Here is a 22,244-nt window from a genome sequence, read left to right as displayed (position 1 = left end):
TGAATACAAAGAACAAATGGATGCGCTTTTTGGGTTACAAGTTTGGTCCCCGACCACCCAAGTAACCCTCAAACTCATGCTGTGTCTGGCACCCCCCCATTTAATGGTAATACATTTTTTTACTTAACCACTTAAGGACCGCCGTATTGCCAATGTACGTCATTACAATGGCACAGGCAGGCACAAGCACGTACATGTACGTGCCTGCCTTCCAGCAGGTGGGGGGTCCGATCGGACCCCCTCCCGCTGGATACGGCGGTCCGGTTCGCTGCAGGAGCGATCCGTGATGAGGGGATGGCCGTTTGGTTTCTGGCCACCCCCTCTGGATCGCTCCTGGCCAATGAGAAGCTTCCTCCCACTGTGTATTGTATACACAGGAAGGAGGAAGTGATGTCATTCTCCTCGGGGCGGTCTTTTTGACTGGACTACGAGGAGAAGGCAGAAAGTAAGTGCACCAAAACACTACTCTAACACATAGGTACACATTTATTTTGGGGTGTAATTTGACTTATGCCCATAGCATGTGTGAGCAATATATCATTTAGTGACAACTTTGTGCAAAAAAAAAAAATTGTAAAATTCCTGCAACTTGTGGCAAAATATTAAATATTTCATGGACTCAACACGCCTCTCAGTAAATAGCTTGGGCTGTCTACTTTCCAAAATGGGGTCATTTGGGGGGGTTTTGTGTTATTTTGGCATTTTATGGCCTTCGAAACTGTGATAGGTAGTGAGGAGTGAAATCAAAAATTTGCACCCTTAGAAATCCTGAAGGCAGTGATTGGTTTTCGGGGTGCCGTACGCAGCTAGACTCCCAAAAAGTCCCACATATGTGGTATCCCTGTACTCGGGAGAAGCAGCAGAATATATTTTGGGGTGCAATTCCACATATAACTATGGCATGTGTGAGCAATATATCATTTAGTGACAACTTTTTGTAAACTTTTTTTTTTTTTTTTGTGTCATTATTCAATCACTTGGGACAAAAAAAAAATATTCAATGGGCTCAACATGCCTCTCCACAACTTCCTTGGGGTGTCTACTTTCCAAAATGGGGTCATTTGGGGGGGGTTTGTACTGCCCTGCCATTTTAGCACCTCAAGAATTGAGATAGGCAGTCGTAAATTAAAAGCTGTGTAAATTCCAGAAAATGTACTCTAGTTTGTAGACGCTATAACTTTTGCGCAAACCAATAAATATACGCTTATTGACATTTTTTTTACTAAAGACATGTGGCTGAATACATTTTGCCCTAAATGTTTGACTAAAATTGAGTTTATTCGATTTTTCTTATAACAAAAAGTAGAAAATATCATTTTTTTCTCAAAATTTTCGGTCTTTTTCCATTTATATCGCAAAAAATAAAAATCGCAGAGGCAATCAAATACCATAAAAAGAAAGCTCTATTTGTGGGAAGAAAAGGACGCAAATTTCGTTTGGGTACAACATTGCATGACCGCGCAATTACCAGTTAAAGCAGTGCAGTGCGAAATTGTAAAAAGACCTCTGGTCCTTAGGCTGTTTATTGGTCCGGGGCTGAAGTGGTTAAAGAGGAGCTGCACCTTAAAAAAAAAAAAAAATACTAAAAGTCAACCGCTACAAATACTGCAGCTGCTGACTTTTAATAAATGGACACTTACCTGTTCCAGGGTGCCCACAATGTCGGCAGCAGATGACAAGCAATCAATCATCTCTCAGCTGCCTCCTCTGCCATCCTCTGTCAGGGAATCGGGAAGTGAAGCGTTGCGGCTTCACTGCCCGGTTCTCTACTGCGCATTTGCGAGTCTCGCTGCGCATCTCCACTGGTCCCCACTGTGTCCTGGGAACTGCGTGTTTCCCAGAACACAATGGGGGGGGGGGGCATCTGCGGTTAGCTTGTCCTGGAAGTGGGTGCAGGTACCTGGATGTATCTGCACCCCCCTCCCCCCCTGAAAGGTGGCAATTGTGGCACCGGAGGGGGGGTTCCGATGAGTGGAGCTTCCGCTCATCGGATTCCTTCCTCCCCCCAGTGTCACAATTGGCACCTTTCGGGTGGAGGGGGGGACAGGATACCTTTCTTTTTCAGTATGACAGGTAACCACGGCCATGACGTCACCGTGGGGCTCCCTCTTCCTCCTTCCTCGGCCGCTGGGCTAATAGGAAAGAGGAGCGGGGCCTCGCGCATGCGCAGTAGGGATCCCGGTGTGAAGCTGAATGGCGGTGGCAGCACCCGACAGCTGATGGAAACCTCCGCTGCGGTGCCGACATCGAGGGACTGCAGGACAGGTAAGTGTCCATTTCTTAAAAGCCAGCAGCTGCAGTATGTGTAGCTGCTGGCTTTTCATTTGCTTTTTTTTTTTCCCGGAACACCACTCTCCACCTTCTCCACAACTGAGGGAATTCTCCTTTTTGCAATAAATGAGGGTTTATTTACAGTATTAGCGAAGCATGACTTATTTTTAAATGTTTTCCCTGCTTTAGTTGTACTTGCTAACATCTACATACTAAAAATACAAAAACAGGTGAATGCAACTGCGGTTACATAATGCTGAAATACGCTCTCTTTATACTATATTGATTAGCCGCTTGCCAACCCGCTCACGCTGATATACGTTGGCAGAAGGCCACGTACAGGCAGATTAATATACCTGTACATTGCCCTTTAAGAAGCGGTTTGCGGGTTTGCCACCGTGACCTCCGTGAGTGTGATCGCGGGTCCTGCGGACTTTATGTCCGTGGGGATACCCGCGATCATCTCACAGAGAGGAAGAACTGGGAAATACTAATGTAAACAAGCATTTCCCCGTTCTGCCTAGTGACCCTGATCACAGCTCCCTGTAATCCGGAGCGGTGATCAGTGCCATGTCACACACAGCCCCCCCCATTTAGAATCACTCCCTAGGACACACTTAACCCCTACAGCGCCACCTAGTGGTTAACCCCTTCACTGTCAGTCACATTTATACTGTAAAAAATGCATTTTTAATTGCACTGATCTCTGTGGGTTTTAGGGTTTTTTTTTTTTTTTTTTTTTTACCAAAAATATGTAGAATACATATCGGCCTAAACTGAGGAAAAAAAATGTTTTATATATTTTTGGGGGATATTTATTATAGCAATAAGAAAAAAAAATGCTTTTTTTTAAAAAAAAAAAAACATTTTTTTTGTTTATAGCGCAAAAAAAAAAAAGCACAGAGGTGATCAAATACCACCAAAAGAAAGCTCTATTTATGGGAAAAAAAGGACATCAATTTTGTTTGGGAGCCACGTCACATGACCACGTAATTGTAAGTTAAAGCGACGCAGTGCCAAATCCCAAAAAGTTCTCTGGTCTTTGGGCAGCCAAGTGATCCGAGGCTTTAGTGGTTAAGCAAGCAAGCTGGTAGGCATTTTAAAACGCACAAAATATAAGGTTTTGCACTATGACCAAAGGTCTGACTACCCGCACCAAGGGTATTCATTTCTGACGAGTCCTACACTAACGTTCTACTGAATCTTAACATTTAATTGAGAAGCTTGAGATAAAAAGAAAAAAATTATACTCACCTAGGGGTGGATACAGCATCGCTCAGTTCTTCCCCTCTGCTTTGGGCAGAGACCTGCGACTGTCACTCACCATCTTTCTGCTTTGTCCTTCCAGTGCTCACTGGAATGCTGGGCTGTTGAGGGGGCTGGCTCAGGCTCTCAGCAGATCGGTTATCTGGGTGGATCCCGACCCTGGATCGGCTGAGTAATGTCAACTGATGGCACGCTTTAGTCAGCTGAAAACAGGCCACAGGAGTGCAGAACAAACTGCACCCCTGTGATCCATAGAAGTATGGCCAAAAAAGTGTTGTCATTGCAGATTGACCGATAATTGGCTCTAGCATAAACACACCAAATTCTAACTACTGGACACTTTCCCATTGCTTCAACAAGAATGCCGTATCCTTTACATCTCTGCTTACTGGGAAATGCATAAAGCCGTTTTAGGAAGAAAGTTTATAGCATTAGCCACTTATCTAAAACAACGCAACAAAATGATTGAAATAACAAGCCTGTATGTCTCTATCTTAATCTACCTTGCATAAGCAACAATATTTCAAATGTGGCTATAAAGCCCACACCCCTTAGCTTGTAACTGTACAAATGATCTAGTGACTAAAATTGGACCATTAGGCCGGGTTCACACCGCTGCGATGCGGGAACGCCGTGAATCCGCAGCGTTTTCCCGCATCGCATTACTCCCGCCGGCAGTTCACACTGCCCTATGCGGACGGCTGGGAGTGTCAATGATATGTTAATGACACCCCCAGATGCCGACTCGCACAGGAATCGGATCGCATGGTGTGAACCCCCATGCGATCCGATTCTGTTGCGGACCAAAAAAAGGGTCCCGTGCGAGTTTGCTGCGGGAGCGATGCGAATTCAGCCATACTATCTGTATGGCTGAACTCGCATCGCTACGGAGATCGGATGTGATTTGCGGTGCGAATCACATCCGGATCTCCCCCCCGCAGCAGTGTGAATCCGGCCTTAAAGATGAAAATATTGACCTACATTACAACCTTGACAAGATCGCCCAGGTGATCCATAAATATGCATTTTTTCAATCTTCATGGCCCTGTTTATAATGAAGAAGGCCAAATGTTAGTGCCTAAAGTGAATGCCCAAAAAGTTGCACCCCCTCTTGCATATGAACTAGAAGTAATTAAAGATGGAAAAAATCTCAGTCGGGCAGTAAGACCCCTAGCTCAGATGGTCTACCTACCTTTAATATAAAACCTTCCAACATTCTACCCCAACATATATGCCATGTCTTTAACATCTTATGAGGCCAATCCATCTACTCATTCATGATGCATTCATATACGAATGTTATCCTTAAAAAGCCATCCATAACAGCAACTGAGCCAACTTCAGGACCACAGCCCTATTGAATTCTGAATGTTAAAATCTTATGCTGGCTAATAGTACAAAGAGTTGGCACAGAAAGGGACCATAGGTAGTTCAATTGGCAGAGGTGCCCGATGTGGTTCAAAGGATAGGCGTGTGCGTTGTCTGGTTTAGTAAAACATTCATTTGCTTTATTTCACCAAATAAAATGTGTTTTGTGGCTTTAAAATGCCACTTCCTCAGTTCAAGGTGATAGGAATGTAGATTGTCTAGGGGTGAATTAACCCTCGATACCTCAAAGTGATAATATTGGTGTCTAGTATCATCAATTCAATCACCGCTGGACATCAAGTATTTTCTGGGTAGGGAGAGTCACATCCATTAAAATTACTATCTTACCCAAACTGAAACGCTTTGCGTTGAAAAATCTTAACTAAATTTATAAAACTCCCAGCAGGATCTTTTTATGTGTACGGGGAGAGCATTAATGAGTTGTTAAACGATACTTGCGGCTCTTAAATCAAAAGTGGGACTAACGTGACATCTTATAATAATACACATTTTACCTTAGACCAGCAATTGTTCTGGTCTACTTTATACTCTTACAGGTCAAAGTACCACTCTTAGCCTTTGTACACACGGTCGGACATTCCGACAACAAAATCCGTTGGATTTTGTCCGAAACTTGGGTTGCATACACACGGTCGGACAAAGTTGTCGGAAAATCAGATCGTACGTAACATGATGACGTTATTTCCTTACGACGGGACTACGTTCAGGCTAATAGCCAATAGCTTTGGTCTAAGAATTTGATCTGAGCATGCGTGGCACTTTGTCCGATCTGAATTCTCTACACACAATCGGACAAAGTCCGATCGGATCATGTTGTTGGAAAGTTTTATAGCCCAGCTCTAAAACTTTGTCCGTCGGATATTCCGACGGAAACAGTCCGATGGAGCCCACACACAGTCGGATTATCCGACAACACGGTCGGACGTTTTCCGTCGGAATGTCCGACCATGTGTACAAGGGCTAACAGGTCCGACATTGAAAACCTCTGGATTGTCCCAGTCCATATCCACCTACCGTACTTGTTCTGGGGACCTTCAACCAATGTTAAGATTGAATTCATAAAAATGATTTGGAATTTTGGAAAAGGGGAATCTATTTAATCTACCTTGCTTCCCTCCTGATCTCCTTTCTCTTCAGACTGTCATGTATGGCTGGTGGCACACCACGTGGTGCGCTGTGAAAGCTTGGTGTATTTCCAGTTTTGCAATTAAGTATATGAAAACCCCACTATGCGTTTTGGTTCCCATTCACATAGCGCACCAATTTCTAGTTTTCTTACCCTTTGGATGTTTGTAGCAGGTCTCTGGGCAGACTGCAAGCGAGTCTGTCCCCACACAGCCTGGGGACACCAGGTTTTCCCTTTTGAACATTCATTGTCTACCTTATGAACATACATAGCAGCTTCTAGGTCTTTAACTCTTTGTTTGAAAAGAGTTCAAATCTAGTTTGCAAGTGATATCTGTCAGTGCAAATTTAATTATGACAAACATTAAAGCGGAATTAACCCTAAAACCAAAATTGTAATACGTGATACATTGCAGCTTACCAATCAGATGTGGTGGCTGCATTCTGGAGTTTTTTTTTCTTTAGGCTTTTTCACGTGGTGATCCGGCCAGTAACTCACCTCCTGTATTAGTCCCTGTACACACGGTCGGACATTCTGCCAACCAAATCCGTCTGATTTTGTCCGTCGGATTTTGCCTGTCGGATCTTGTCCGAAACTGTTGCATACACACGGTCGGACTAAGTTGTCGAAAAATCCGATCATTCAGAACGCGATGACGTAATTTCGTTACGATCGGACTAGTAGCCAATAGTTTTGATGTAGGAATTTGATCTGAGCATGCGTAGCACTTGGTCCGATCAAAATTCTCTACACATGATCGGAGTATGTCCGATCGAACCAGTTGGTCGGAAAATATTTCCAACATGTTGGAAAATTGGGTCCGACGGAATCAGTCCGATGCATACCACACAGTCGGATTATCCGACAACACGGTCCGATAGGACACATTCCGACGGATTCTCCGACCATGTGTACAAGGGCTTAGAGTGCCTACACTTTGGATGAAAGAGCAACAGAGATACACTAACAAATTGAAGCCGGACTCCAGCTAATACTTTTTAAGTAGTTACTGCAACAGTGTTTTGTTCCTTTTGGGATAAAGACTTTATATAAATACATGCTGATCTTTGTGAGCACTCGTCAGTGGTAAATGGTTTGTCTCAGCCCTATAATTGCTACATCTGCAGGACAGCTTGTTCTGTTGAAAAACAGACTTGCTGGATCATCAGGTGAAAATAAAGAGCCTAAAAAAAACACAAAAACACAAATGCAGCCATTACAGCTAGGGATTGGTAAGCTGTAACATTTGTTTTTGGGTTTAATACAGCTTTAACTACCCAGTACCATCATAAACATTACAAAGAAAAGAAAGCCAAGCAGGATTGCATTTTTCAGTCCATAAACCTGAGTTGGTACTTTTTAAATTGTGTTACCACTGTTACCATATTCCTGCCTTTTAACATACTGTCAACTTCAACATTCCAGACCAATGTTGGAAATGCCTCAATTACACCAGTCTCTCTCACATATACTGTAACGGCACTAACCTACAACCATTCTGGCAGGCAGTAAAGAATCTCCTCTCTAATCTTTTGCTAATTCAGATTCCTCTTCATCCTACCTACTTGTTAGGTCTTCCACCCACTAATGTGAATAAAGACTTTTTTACGTGTACAAATTGCCACTAGATGCTTAAAGTGATATTAAAGTCTTTTTTTTAAATAACAAACATGTTCTATTTACCTGCTCTGTGCAGTGGTTTTACACAGAACAGCCCAGATCCTCCTCTTCTCAGGTCCCTTGCCGACACTTCGGTCTCTCTCTCTGGTTGTTGACGATGTAGCATGTGAAAGTGTTGGTCTAACATGTGATCACACCTCTAAACAAGGAGTTAGTCTGTAATACACGTATAGAGGTCTGTAGCCTATTAGGTAGGGGTCTAAGCCAAGTTTTTAAGCTATGCCATAACAATGCAACAAAATGAGCACAGTAGAAAAGTGAGGAAGGAGGAGATGGAGAAGATTATTGCTCAGGTAGACAAGAGTGGAGGAGGGGAAGGAGGGAGCTAGATGGATGGGAGATGACCAACAAGTGGTTTTGCTGTACCACTGTCAAATTAAAAGCTTAGGGTTCTTCAGTTTGACTTGTAGAATGCAAGAATAAAGGTCAAGTGTTTTTAGCTTGAGTATCCACTTCCAATGAGAAGTGGGTAAAGGATAAGTTCACGTTTTAACAAAAAAGAATAAATGCCCTTTTTTTTTTTTTTTTTTTGCAGCTAAAAAAAAAGTGTGCATTTATTATCGGACCAGCTTGTTTTTTTTTCTAAGCATTTTTATTTTAATGCATTATAATTTTGGAAAAATTCCTAATACAATTTAAAAACAAAATGCTGCTGTGTTTGTAAGTGCATCTGCACTGACAGTTTTCTGTTGGTGCCTCTGTGAAGTCCCACAAATACCTGTTGTCTGCCAGTGCAGTCTATCCAACGCAGCTTCTAGTGATGGTCAACATGCTGCACCGCTTATATTTTCAGAGCAGAGTTGCAACGCTTATGTAAGCAATGTCTGATTGCACTGCAGTGGAATAATAATTTAAAAAAATGACATGAGGTGTAATTATCAGCATTGTCATTGCTGATTTACAAGGCTATAGCTATAGATTTGGATCATTCAAAGCGGCAAAGAGTTTTTATTTTTATTTTTTGGTTTTGAGGCTTGTCTATCCAATAATAACTGAATTTAGTACTTGTTTAGACTGTCATACAGGATATTTTAGTTTTTTTAGTTTTTATTTATCCCCCGGACTCACTTTTCCTGCTATGCTGGGTGAAATCACAACGCAATTACTTAATACCCCAGCCATCTCTCACTTCCTTTTTTCTTCTGAGCTTAGCTTCATATTCCCCTAACCAAAGGAGAAATGCAGTTAAAAAATATTATGGATATATAAATATCGAGGAGACTTGCTTTCTAGAAAAAGGTTGTAGGTTCAGAGATTTGAGATTGCAATTTGTTTCTTTTTCTTTATTTGCATATTGGGATGGTTAAAATACTGTATGTATTGGCGTATAACACGCATCCCAAGTTTAGGAGGGAATTTAAAATAAAAAAACTTTTTGGAGGGAAGTTTAAGGAAAAAAACTTACATTTAAATGCCCATCAATGCAGCCTTATCAGTGTCATTTGCAGCCTTGCATTGCAGCCTTGTCAGTCATTTGCAGCCTTGTCAGTCATTTGCAGCCTTGCATTTGCAGCCTTGTCAGTCATTTGCAGCCTTGTCAGTCATTTGCAGCCTTGCATTGCAGCCTTGTCAGTCATTTGCAGGCTTGTCTCCTTGCCATTTTAAAAATGGCACCGCCGAGATACAGAGCAGATGTCCTGTGTATCTCAGCGGTGCTTTCAGGTAATATTTGGCTGTTCTTGGCGGCTTTCCGATAGCCGCAGAGAATGGCCGAATGTGGCCAAAAATAGCCGAGAACGGCCGAAAATACCTGAAAGCTGCTGCCGAAAATACCTGAGAGAGCGGCAGAGAAGGTTAGGAAGGGCGGGGGATTGGCGTATAACACGCACCCCGATTTCCCTCTGATTTTAGGGGGAAAAAAAGTGTGTGTTATACGTCGATAAATACGGTAAGTGCCAGCTCCATGTATATTTATAGGCTATATTTACACATGCCTGACACCGATTACATGCGAGTTCCCCAGTGGGGGTTCCCAGCGCTTAGCTGAGGGAGGCATCCCCATTGAAAGCAATGCATTCTGTCTGTGTGCACAGCTGATCGCTCACAGATAATTGTTGATATTTTTTCGTCATCTGTGTCCCATTGCAGATATTTCCCTTCACCTCCTGTCCCATAGCCAAAGAAACTCAGAAGAAATCACTGAAAATTTAGACAATTCCTTGGGGAACCCCAGGTCACCATAAATAATGTCCCTATTTGAATATTTCCCTTCTTACTTTTCAGGGGACAACCCAAAATGTGGGATTTTCTTTACTTTCGCTTTCAATGATCACAGTAAACAGGACAACTAGAGAGAGTGGATTTCCTTAATAGGGGCACAGGTGGCAATAAAACAATGACAGATTTCCTAATCCCTCTTAACTCTATCAAAAAAAAGTCCTGTAAGTTGTGAGCTAAGGCCGCCATGGATCGGACTTGTTTTTTCTAATACATCCACAGATGCTCAGATTGAGATCTGGAGAATTTTGAGGCTAAAACCATTCTTGAATTAATCAAACCAGGCTATCTCCTCCTCCTCCTCCTCCTCCTCCTCCTCCTCCTCCTCCTCCTCCTCCTCCTCCTCCTCCTCCTCCTCCTCCTCTCTGATGCTTACGTGGCCGTTATATGCTCTTGCACGCCTGCACAGTGCGATATTTAGAAAGCATGGGCTGGGTTATAAATACAGAAAAGTCAGTCTTGAGGCCAGCTCAGTCTCTGAAATACTTAGGTCTGATCCTAGATAAAGTCCAGACAAGGGTATTTATGCCACCTGTAAAGATCTGTGCTCTGAAGGACCAGGTAAGGGGCACCAGTCAACCCTCCATTTGGCTCTGTATGAGTCTTCTGGCTAGGATGGTGTCCTCCTTTTGAGGCAGTTCCCTATGCCCAGTTCCATTCCAGGCCATACAACAAGACATCTTGTCAGCTTGGAACAAGAGTGAAAGCCCTCGATTACCCTATGTCCTTATCTTCTTGGGCGCGCTTAAATCTAAGCTGTTATTTGCAGGATCAGAACCTGTGAAGGGGTAGATCCTTCCTCCCGGTGTCATGGAGGGCACTGAACAGACGCCAGTCTCTCTGGCTGGGAAGCAACCCTAGAAGGATTTACAGCTCAGGGGAGATCCTGGAGTTGCAGGCAGTGTGTCTGGCCCTACGATCCTTTCCGGTGGAGCTTCAGGACTGCCCTATCAGGGTTCAGTCCGACAATGCCACTGTGGTGGCCTGAATCAACCACCAAGGCAGTACCATGAGCTGTTCAGTTTAGGAGGAGGTGAACCTCATATTCGCCTAGGAAGAGGGATGTGTGCTGTTCTATCGGCGATCCATTAGGCCACCTATGTGTCTTCGGGACTTAAACCTGATGAGGTCTGTGTTACAGAAACAACCATTTGAGCCTATCAAGGAAATTCCATTAGTCTTGCTGTCGCACAAGCTAGCCTTCCTGATGGCCATCAACTCGGCTAGAAGGGTGTCAGACTTTGCGGCCCTTTCATGTGGGGAACCATACTTAAAGTGGTTGTAAACCCTTACAAACCACTTTGACCTACAGGTAAGCCTAGATTAAGGCTTACCTGTAGGTCCAAGAAATATCTCCTAAACCTACACGGAGATATTTGCCGAAAGACAGGCACCGCTGTCTACGGCGCATGCGCCGTAGACAGCGGCGCGCAGGCGCACTGAGCGTGCCGCTGTCAACGGCGATATGGCACGAGTGGCGCTCCCGTGGACATGCGCGGGAGTGATGTCATCACGGCTTCGTCGAATGACAGCGGCGGAGCAGCGAGACCACCGAGAAGATGGATGCTCCAGACTACAGGGGACAGCGGTGACATCGCTGGCTCCTGTGTCAGGTAAGTGACACATAATGGACTACTATGCGATGCATAGTAGTCCATTATGCTTTACCTTTGCAGGGGATCAAAGAGGAAGTAAACCCATTAGGGTTTACTTCCTCTTTAATCCTTAACTACAACAAGGTGGTGTTGCTTCCTATTCCATCCTTCTTGCCAAAGGTGGTGTTAGCCTTTCATTTGAATCGGGACATTGTTCTGCCTTCCGTTTTCTCTCACCTCGTTTGATCGGAGAGAGGCGACTGCATTCCTCGGATGTAGTGTGGGCACTCAGAGTTTATTTGTCTAGCTCTGCGGAAATCCGAGGATCAGACTTTTTGTTTTGTTTTACCAAAAGAACCCAAGCTTCCATTGCCTATTGGTCATTCAGGGGAACCGCCTTGGCTTTTCGCCATCAGGTATCTCTGGCTCAGATTTGTAAAGATGCTACCTGGTCTTCAGTGCATAAGTTCACAAGATTTTATCAGGTGGATGTTAGAGCAGCCGAGGATTTGCCTTTTGGCCGTGGTGTACTACAGGCTGCCGTATAAAGTCTGGCTATTTTTTTGGCAGTGTGTCCCCTCAAGGCTATTGCTCTGGGATGTACCAGTAAGTAAGGAAGGATTTGGTGCTTGCCACAAAACTTAAGTACTCCCTGTATGGGAGGGACTATATAAGGTCGGACTTCCTGTCTAAGACTTTGGTCTACCAGTGTCAATTGACCTAGAGATGGCATATAACCCAGTAAGTAAGGAATAATAGCCTGACTCTGTATCCCGTCATGTACTCAAATAAAAGGATTTCACAGGTAAGTGACGGAAAAAATCCTATTTATATGATTAAAATTTAAAAACAACCATATAAAGAAAATGATTAGTTTTAATTCAGAACATGTCACATATAATATTTTTTAATACAAGTATGCCTAGCTAATGCCATATTTATATTCTGAGTGTTATAACCATCCTGAAATATGTTTGCAGGTTACTTGCTTTCACGGTGTGAGGGACAGACGGGCTCTCCAGAAAAACCTTTGTCAGATTTGGGCCGTTTATCTTATTTCTCATACTGGAAAAGTGTTGTTATAAACTATCTGTCTACTCATCATGAGAAACAGATCAGTGTAAAAGGGCTTAGTCGAGCTACGGGAATGTGTCCTCATGACATTGCCACCACCTTGCAGCATCTCAACATGATAGACAAGAGAGGTGACAGGTGAGTGACAGATCAAGAAGGTAACATTTCACTGTAATAAGCCTCTGCCATTTTCCATGATCCTTATGGAGAAATTGTTGCCATTCTGTTCTTTAATGTTAGTGTTCATCATATCCGATGACATCCTGTCTGAAAGGTAGTCACCAAGAGTATATAGGTGTAGTCCTAACTTGACCATGCAGCTTCTGGAAGATGAACCAACAATCTAAATGCATATTAGAAATTGTTTTCTGATTACTGTATATAGTGCAGACACGTATAAACAAGTGTTTCAAGAGCATTTTGGATATTACTTAGTAATTGTCTTAGAGCAGATTACATTTTAAAAGTAGAATTGCCTTTTAAAGAGGAAGTAAACCCTGATGGGTTTACTTCCTCTTTCATTCCCTGCAAAGGCAAAGCATAATGGACTACTATGCATCGCATAGTAGCCCATTATGTGTCACTTACCTGACACAGGAGCCAGCGATGTCACCGCTGTCCCCTGTAGTCCGGCACAGCCATCTTTTCGGTGGGGTCTCGCAGCTCTGCTGCTGTCATTCGGCGGAGCCGGGAGGACGTCACTCCCGCTCATGCGCGCGGGAGCTGACACGCACGGCAGCTCCGTTGTTGGAAATGCCGCACTCAAGTGCGCCTGCGCGCCGCTGTCTACGGTGCATGCGCCGTAGACAGCGGTGCCTGTCTTCGGGCAAATATCTCCTAAACCGTATAGGTTTAGGAGATATTTCTTGGACCTACAGGTAAGCCTTAATCTAGGCTTACCTGTAGGTCAAAGTGGTTTGTAAGGGTTTACAACCACTTTAAATGCATGCCTTTTCTAAGAAGCCCTATTCCATATTTTACCCTGCAGGCAGCTGATATGCTTGCATGAGGTGGCCACCACATAGTGGGTATTGAAACAACTGTGAAAGGGAATTTAACCTCCCTGGCGGTATGATTCAGTCCGGTTTTAGGCGCTGAAAGCGGTACAATTATTTTGCATGGAAATTTGGCGTCTGATATTGTAGTCCTGTAATTCTCAGGAATAACTCTCTTAAATATGTTCAAACCAGAGTCTAGCAGACATCCCGGGTATGATAAAGTTTATAATATAATAAAGAATAATAAAAATTATTCAATAATGTAATCAAATCCTAAAACACTGAAAAAGGGACACTTTCTGGTTGCTATGGACAATCTCCAAATTCCAGGCAGAAAAAACAGTATTTATAATATAAAAGTGCATGCAGGGCACTGCACAGACCACTAGGGACAAAGGGGGTGTGTAATTTTGTAATACAGCACTGTAATCTGTAAGATCCACAGTGCGGAGGACATCGCTGGATCCAGGAGACAAGGTAAGTAAGTCTCCCTGTGTCCTCCCCTGCATCGAGCGAAGCGATCCTGAGTCTGGCTCGGGGTTACCGCTCCTATCAGTAAATTCCTAACCCGAGCCAGACTCGGGATTACCGCTAGGGGGGTTAATAAAGGACAAGTTCATTCTGCCTCCCTTAGTACATTAAACTGTGACACCCAACTCCTACAGGTCTTGCTTACTTGAATGGCTGCAGCCCTTATCCTTAAGTCTGGACCTACCTATACTGCAAGAGGGTAAATATGGACGGGGGGGGGGGTGTTATTGAAGGAGGGAGAGGAAGAAGGGGTGAAAGCTGAATTTGTCCTTTTTAAGCTGTTAGTGCAAGTGTGTTAATTACAGTAGAACTATGGGCAAATGGAAAAATGACATGTATGCCGTAGTCTGTCATTAGCATTTTTCGTTTTTCTGAGTCCCTTGTAGTATGCATTTTTTACCCCTGCCAGTAGTTCCATTAATTATTCACTGCCTTTAACAAATTGACAAGCCCTGTTTGTTCCATAATAAAATCTCAGCAATGTTGTTACCCTGAGGACAAAGTAGTTTAGATGGAAGTTAAAGTAACATTTCTACCTAACGTTAACTGTTTAAAAATGTCCCATTCCCCTACATCCTCCAACCACCTATGCTATACAACCAGTGTAAAAAAAGATGTGTCTACGTTGCCTTTTGTAGTCAAGTCACGTAACTTGCTGTGTCATGGAACGGCGGCTGCAGGGGAGAGGAGGGGAGTACTCGACAACAGCTCGGATTTCTGGGAGCCGTGATGTCACTCATAGGCTACCATGTCCCAGCCAATGTCAATGCTCCCTCCACTCCCCTGCAGCTGCCTTTCACTGAGCCGGAGCTGCTTATCATGTGACCAGGAGGATAAAAAAATAGGTAAACACTTAATTTTACACGGGTTAGATGGCAGGAGGGGTGTTGGCAATATTTTTTAAACAGTGTTGAGCCACAGATACCTGATAGCGAAAAAAATTAAACCCCCACTCCAGCTAACACTTTTTAAATGATTTATAGTTACTGTTTTTGTTTCCTTGTGGGGTAATGAAAATTAGGGTGGACAGTGGTAATAACACACACCTGTCAGCATTATTCGGATTTATATAGCACTAACAGTTGACCAGCTCTTTAGAAAATAAAGGGAGACTGAATAGCAACAGGGTTTGGAAGGGCCTCCTCATGAGAACTTACAATGTAAACGGAGAGGCTCCTGATACAAAATATATTAACTCTTCCTACTCACTGTAAGGCTGCTTTCACACTGAAAGCGCTGGTCGTTCGCTGTGCTTTAGCGCTGTTTAAGTGACAATTTTGCTCCACTTTTCAGCCGCTAACGGGGGGGGAGGAGCTTTTTTAACGCCAATAAAAGAGTTAAAAACTCCCGTCTTGCGCTAAATCCATTCATTGCAATGGGCAGGGGCGTTTTTGGGGCGCTGTATACAGAGATGCTGCTTGCAGGATTTTTCCAAACATCCCACAAGTGCACCGCCCGGGTGTGAAAGCTATTTCTAGTGCTAAAACGCCTGAAAACTGCTTTATGCCGCATACACACGATCAAACAATCCAGTGGAAAAGTCCAGCGGACTCAAGTCCGCCGGACAATCCGCCCGTGTGTAGGCTCCGGCGGACTTGCATTTCGGCGGACAGTACGGCCATGTGTGTGCCAGTCCACCGTACTTTTGAAATGAACAGACTTTTCCCGCCCGGAGAAAAGTCCGCTCATTTTGAGCGCGGCTCCAGGTAGTCGGGACCAGCGAGGTAAGCGTCGCTGGCCCCGTCACCTGGTATGGACTTAAAGGGGAATCCCTACGCCAAAAAATCGGCGCAGGGGTCCCCCCCTAGGTCCATATCAGACCCTTATCCGAGCACGCTGCTCGGCTGGCCAGGAAAGGGGGTGGGGACGAGCGAGCGCCGCCCCCCCCCCGAGCCGTACCAGGCTGCGTGCCTTCAACATGGGGGGTGCCTTGGGGAGGGGGGGCGCGCGCCCCCCCACCCCAAAGCACCTTGTCCCCATGTTGATGAGGACAAGGGCCTCTTCCCGACAACCCTGGCCGTTGGTTGTCGTGGTCTGCGGGCTTATGGGAATCCGTGAGCCCCCTTTAATAAGGGGGCCCCCGGATCCCGGCCCCCACCCTATGTGAATGAGTATGGGGTACAATGTACCCCTACCCATTCACCTGTGGAAAAAAAGTAAAAAAAAACCCACAACACGCAAGGGTTAAAATAGTTTATTGCACAGCTCCGGGGGTCTTCTTCCGTCTTCGGGGTCTTCTCGCCGGACTCCTCCATTATCTTCTGCTCTTTTGCTAGCTCTTTCACTAGCGGAGGAGCCCGGCTTCCTTCTTCGCCGCCGCCCTCTTCTTCCGACTTTGGGAGTCTTGTCCCCCTCTTCGGGGGTCTTGTCCCCCTCTTCGGTGGTTCTTGCCGTGCCACCGCGCCGCCTTCTAGCTCTTTTGCAAGCGGTGGCCCGGTCTTCTGACGCCGCTGTCGCCGTCTTCTGTTCTTCTCTTCTGGAGATGTTGCCTCGTCGCTGTCTCTGGTCACTGACAGGACGCGTGGCGACTTATATAGGGATGTCCCCGCCCATTATGACAGCGTCGAGGCAACATCTCCAGAAGAGAAGAAAAGAACAGAAGATGGCGGCAGCGGCGACACAAGACCGGGCCACCGCTTTCAAAAGGGCTAGAAGAAGGCGCGGTGGCCCGGCAAGAAGAACCGAAGAGGGGGACAAGACCCCCGAAGTCGGAAGAAGAGGGCGGCGGTGAAGAAGAAAGCCGGGCTCCTCCGCTAGTGAAAGAGCTAGAAAAAGAGCAGAAGATATCGGAGGAGCCCGGCGAGAAGACCCCCGAAGACAGAAGACGACCCCCGGAGCTGTGCAATAAACTATTTTAACCCTTGTGTGTTGTGTTTTTTTTTTTGTTTTTTTTTTTTTTACTTTTTTTCACAGATGAATGGGTAGGGGTACATTGTACCTCATACTCATTCACATAGGGTGGGGGGCCGGGATCCGGGGGCTCCCGGATTCCGAAAAGCCCCTGCCCGCAGACCCCGACAACCAATGGCCAGGGTTGTCTGGAAGAGGCCCTTGTCCTCATCAACATGGGGACAAGGTGCTTTGGGGTGGGGGGGGCCCCCACCCCAAGGCACCCCCCCATGTTGAAGGCACGCGGCCTGGTACGGCTCAGGAGGGGGGGCGCTCGCTCGTCCCCACCCCCTTTCCTGGCCGGCCGGGTAGCGTGCTTGGAAAAGGGTCTGATATGGACCGGGGAGGGCCCATGCCGATTTTTCAGCGTAGGGATTCCCTTTTAAGTCCATACCAGGTGATGGGAACCAGCGACGCTTACTTCGCTTGTCCCGGCTACCTGGAGCCACGCTCAAAATGAGCGGACTTTCCTCCGTGTGTGTGGGCGAGTCCATTCATTTCAAAAGTACGGCAGACTTAATACGCCGTACTTAGTCCGCCACAAAAGTACCGTGTGTGGGCAGGTAGCTCGTTCGGAAAATCCGGCGGACAGTCCGCCAGATGGTCTGCTACATATGTATGAGGCATTAGAGTGAAAGGACAAATGGACAGATTGGCCTACATAAAACTAAACTAAAACTAAAATAAATATAGGCACACAAAATAAGATAATCATATACTGAATACTATAATTATTGGTATTAAGCACATACATTTACAAGTATTTTTGCTATAGTGGTCCGTTCAAATCGTCCAAATATCACATGTGGCGATAAAGGTGATGTCTTATTTGTACAGTATTGAACACAGGCTGAGTAGTCAGACGCTGTTATATGCTCGTACATTTAGGTGTTTGGATGCTGGCAAAACTTTTGAGGACATCTCCCAAGTGCCTTTCCTGTAACCTTGCCCCATTCCCTGAGTCCACAGTGTTTTGCTAATTCGCATTTAACTAGTTCATTTTATACTCGGATTCTTCCATCAACTCTTCAGTGTCTTCTAATACCACAACAGAAGCATAAAATCCAGAGCGCTGCAACCTTGTAAAACCTTGGGAGTCTTACCCAGTCCCTTTTTAATCTTGTTTCAGGCGCTTACCTTGGCACTTTGTGTGCCAAGGTAGAACAGGTGTTCTACAGGGCCATGGCCCATCCCCATGAAATCCAGATGCTGAGCACAGAATATTCGCAAAGGTCCTAGCACCTCTTCTTGCCCTTTTCAGAACTCTAAGCATTCAGGTGATAGGATATCCTAATGACATTCTGCTGAATGACTCATTCTCCCTTCCAGTTGTCTGTGAACATACGCAGGATAATTCACATGCCCAAGGCTTTCGATTGAAAAATCTATTTCCTAAAATCTGCTCTCCAGCCTTCTCTTCACCTGGGACACTTGCGTTGGGTTCTGGACACATCCCAAGCACAGGTTTTCCTTCCAGAGAAGAAAATGCTCTCTGAGCTCCCAGCTCTCCTTCTTGCCCTCATGGTAGCTTCCTTCATGACTCTACCATTTACCCAATTTCATTTGATGCCTATCCAGCACAACAGGTCAACCTGGAATATGCATGCTCCTTCTTTCTACATAACCAGTCTCCTATCCACTCAAGAAATGTCCCTAGCTTGGAGGATCTCGAACACAGCCTTAACAATATCAAAGTATTTTCTTTCTTATCACTGGAAAGTGATAACAGATGCCAATATTTCAGGCTGGAGTGGAGTGTTCTAGTCCCTCATAGTCCACTGAAACATGGTCATTGGAAGAAGCCAAGCTCCCTATCAAAATCCTGGGGCTTAGCGCAATCAGAGTGGCTCTGCAACACTAGACCGCCCTTCTGCAAGGACACCATATCAGGGTGCAGTCAGACTATGCCACGGCTGTGTCCTACAATCAAGCACCAGAAGGGTCGAGCTGCATTGAAGGGAGCAAGACAGATAATCTCATGGCCCCAGGGGTGGATTAATTAATGCCAAATAGACTGTGCATTTTGCAAGTCCAATTATGTGCAAGCAAAAATAGTTTTTTTTTTTTCTTGCACCTGATTGGGTATTCTTTATAAAGTGAAGCTGCGTCACATTCTCTAAGCACGGGGGAAAATGCGTGCAACTGTAAAGTGCACAATTTTGCTGTTAGTAGATCGACCCCTCACGCTGCAGTGCACAACCCCAGGAGAGGACAGTTGGAAAATGGATTACCTCAGTTGCTACCGCTTGGATCAAGGCAAATTGGCTCTTCTCCCTGACATCTTTAACGTGCTATCCCCCAAATGTGGATATATTCTGGCCTCCAGATTTAACAACAAACTATCCCTGAAACACTGAATGTGGACCCAGCGCTGTCTCTGGAAAACTTTGTGCAAGACTACTAATTATTACTCCATACAAAATGTTACAATCATCTACATAGATATAAAAATGTATCCAAAGTTAGGAGAAGTTCATATAGAGCAACATATACAGCAGGAATCTTCAAACTACAGCCCTCCAGCTGTTGTGGAACTACACATCCCATGAGGCATTGTAAAACTCTGACATTCACAGACATGACTAGGCATGATGGGAATTGTAGTTCCTGAACTGGAGGGCCGTAGTTTGAAGACCCCTGATACAGTATGTGGTGCCAACAAATAGGTCATTTAAAGTGTAATCCGTGCTTCAATTCTTTTGTACCAGTGGTGTGCAAAAACAATCCATAAGGTGTTGTGCTCCCCCCCTCATGTGCCCTCACTCCCAGACTATCAGTAGATAAAGTGCCTGTTAAACTAATGACTTTGATTTTTCGCCACTCTTTCCATGTCATGAAATAGAATGGGGAGATACCCATAGTAGCGGCGGCCTGTCCATTTGGGCACCCTGGAACCGCCCCCTCTCTCTCAAGGTCATCCCTTATATGCAATGTATTGATTCATGCACAGCATGAATCTATCCATGACTGCCCCAGCCACCCCCTATTCGTGCGTCCGGCCCCCGTTTATTGTTTTATTTTATTTTTTGCACCTGATTAGAGCCAGCGGCTCTAATAGGCTTCAAAATAGGGTGGGCTTGAGTCACAGAGCATGCGACCAGAGCCCACCCAGGTGTGTTACAACAGTGAATAACTATTTACTGTTAAAACACTGATCCTCAATCCGAAGCAGGTGTGAGAAATGTATTCTGATTGGCTGAAAAGAGAAGACTCCCAATTGACTGCCGAGGAGGAGGGAGGAAACGGAAGCCGCTGTGATAATCCCTAGAGAGCAGGAGAACGGGAGGCCGCCGAGCAGGGGAAGCCACCGGTGATGGAGTAAGACTGACCGGGGGGTTCTACGTTGTCTGCTCCACAAAATGAAACAAGAGAAGAAGCTGGTGATACTCTTTGCACCAAACTGGCCAAGAGGAACCTAGTACGTAGATATACTCTGACTACGTGGAAATTACCACAGGCCAGACCTGCAGGGCCCTCTTGTCCATCCTGCTTCTTAGTCACTGGTTTTAACAGCATTGTTGTTGAAGCCCAGGACCTAAAAGATAGAGGGGACTCTGAGCCTGTCTTTCCTACCTTGCTAAAAGCAAAAAAAAATAAAAATGTTGAAAAAGATCTATTGTACCTGGAAATACTAATTTGACTGGGGTAAACACAGGCACTTCAATACCAGAGATATCTCTGTGCCTCACATTCTCACCTTCCTACAATCAGGATTTGACCAGAATGTGGTCTTAAAGTGGTTGTAAACTCATTACAACAACTTTATACTACAGGTAAGCCTATAATAAGGCTTACCTGTAGCTACCCAGGACATCCCCTGTTCCCTGCATGTGCCGATGACATCGGCACATGCGCACTGGGGCAAACTGAAGCAAAGGCACATATGTGCCGTTGCTTCAGTCTGTGTGCCGTTACCCGTGGCTCCCGCGCGCATGCATGGACGTGACGTCATCACGGCTCCGGCCAATCACAGCGCTGGAGCTGCGATGCCCGAAAGTAACCCCCGGGAGAGATGTCACTGGCCGTAGGGGGAGACAAGGACGGCTGCGAGGGCTTCGTTCTCGGGTAATTCATAATGAGCTAGTATGCTCTGCATACTAGCTCATGATGCCTTTTGTCTTGCAGGGTTATTTGTTTATTTTTTTTTTAACCAGGGTTTACAACCACTTTAAGAATTCTGAAATGACTGGTTTCGGCCTTGTTCATTCTTTTTCAAAAGCCTCTGCAGCCTGTGCTTCCTTGGGACCCCAACTTGGTCCTCCCAACCCATCAGGGGTATCTCCTTAGATGATCTCTTCTGCAAAGAGGCTTTTTTTGGTTGCTCTCAGTTGTCTTTAAATTGGCAGCTCTTTTGTAAGGAGCTGTTCCTTATTCTTCCAATGATAAGGTAGTTCTACACTCAAGACCATCCTTTCTTTGTAGACTGGTATCATTCTTCTGCCTCTAATGAAGATTTAGTCCTGCCATCTTCATTCCCAGCTCCAAAGCACCCAAAGGAAATTAGAAACCTAGAAAAGTGATGGCAGAAAAGACCAAGTAGTCCATCGAGTGTGCCCATTTTTAATTTTTTTAATCTTTTTTGTCTCAATATAGATCTGTTTGTCCCAAGCATGTTTGAAGCAGTTTACTGTTGACTGTCTCACTGTATCTGCTGGAGGTTTATTCCAAGTATCAACTACCTTTTCAATAAAATGCTTTCTAAAATTTAGTTTTGAACTTTCCTCCAGTTATTTTGAGGACGTGTTCTTGATTTTGGTTTCATATTGAAAAAAACTGCTCTCCTGAATTTTACTTACCCCCTTGATGTTTTTAAAAGTTTGTCATGTCTCTCCTTTCCTTTCTTTCCTCCAGACTGTTCATATTAAAGCGGTAGTAAACTGCCGAAAAAAACAAAACTGCAAGACAATAGCATGCGCTACTATGAATGAATGATGCTCCCACAGCTGACATGTTCCCTCAGCGTTTTTTCCGGGTTCGCGGGCACTGGCGCTGTGACTGGCCGGAGCCGCGATGATGAATGTGCGGGAGTCCTTCGTCCAGCACGAGCTGCCAAACCTTTTGTGTGCTTGTGCCGCTGATGTCTGTGGCTGCATGAAAGGTGAATATCTCCTAAACCATGCAGGTTTAGGAGATATTCATTTTACCTACAGCTAAGCCTTATTGTAGGCTTACCTGTAGGTAAAAATGACCAAGTGGAAAATACAACCG

The 22,244-nt window shown here is 45.0% G+C and overlaps 1 protein-coding gene across 5 annotated transcripts in view; it reads left to right on the top strand.

Annotated features, from left to right (window-relative positions):
• The window catches only part of KAT6B (lysine acetyltransferase 6B), a 199,231-nt gene that overhangs the window by 151,885 nt on the left and 25,102 nt on the right, over positions 1–22,244 (top strand). For all 5 annotated transcript variants that reach the window (XM_077454037.1, XM_077454040.1, XM_077454038.1 and 2 more), the window contains one exon: positions 12,525–12,756. In XM_077454037.1, coding sequence (XP_077310163.1) covers positions 12,525–12,756 — 232 coding nt within the window. The remainder of the gene's footprint in view (positions 1–12,524; positions 12,757–22,244) is intronic.

Source organism: Lithobates pipiens, unplaced genomic scaffold (genome assembly GCF_037356315.1).
Source record: "Lithobates pipiens isolate NorthernLeopardFrog02 unplaced genomic scaffold, aLitPip1_a1.2 Scaffold_25, whole genome shotgun sequence".
Lineage (NCBI taxonomy): Eukaryota > Metazoa > Chordata > Amphibia > Anura > Ranidae > Lithobates > Lithobates pipiens.
Note: the sequence above shows the minus strand (reverse complement) of the source record. Positions and strands in the feature narration are given on the sequence as shown.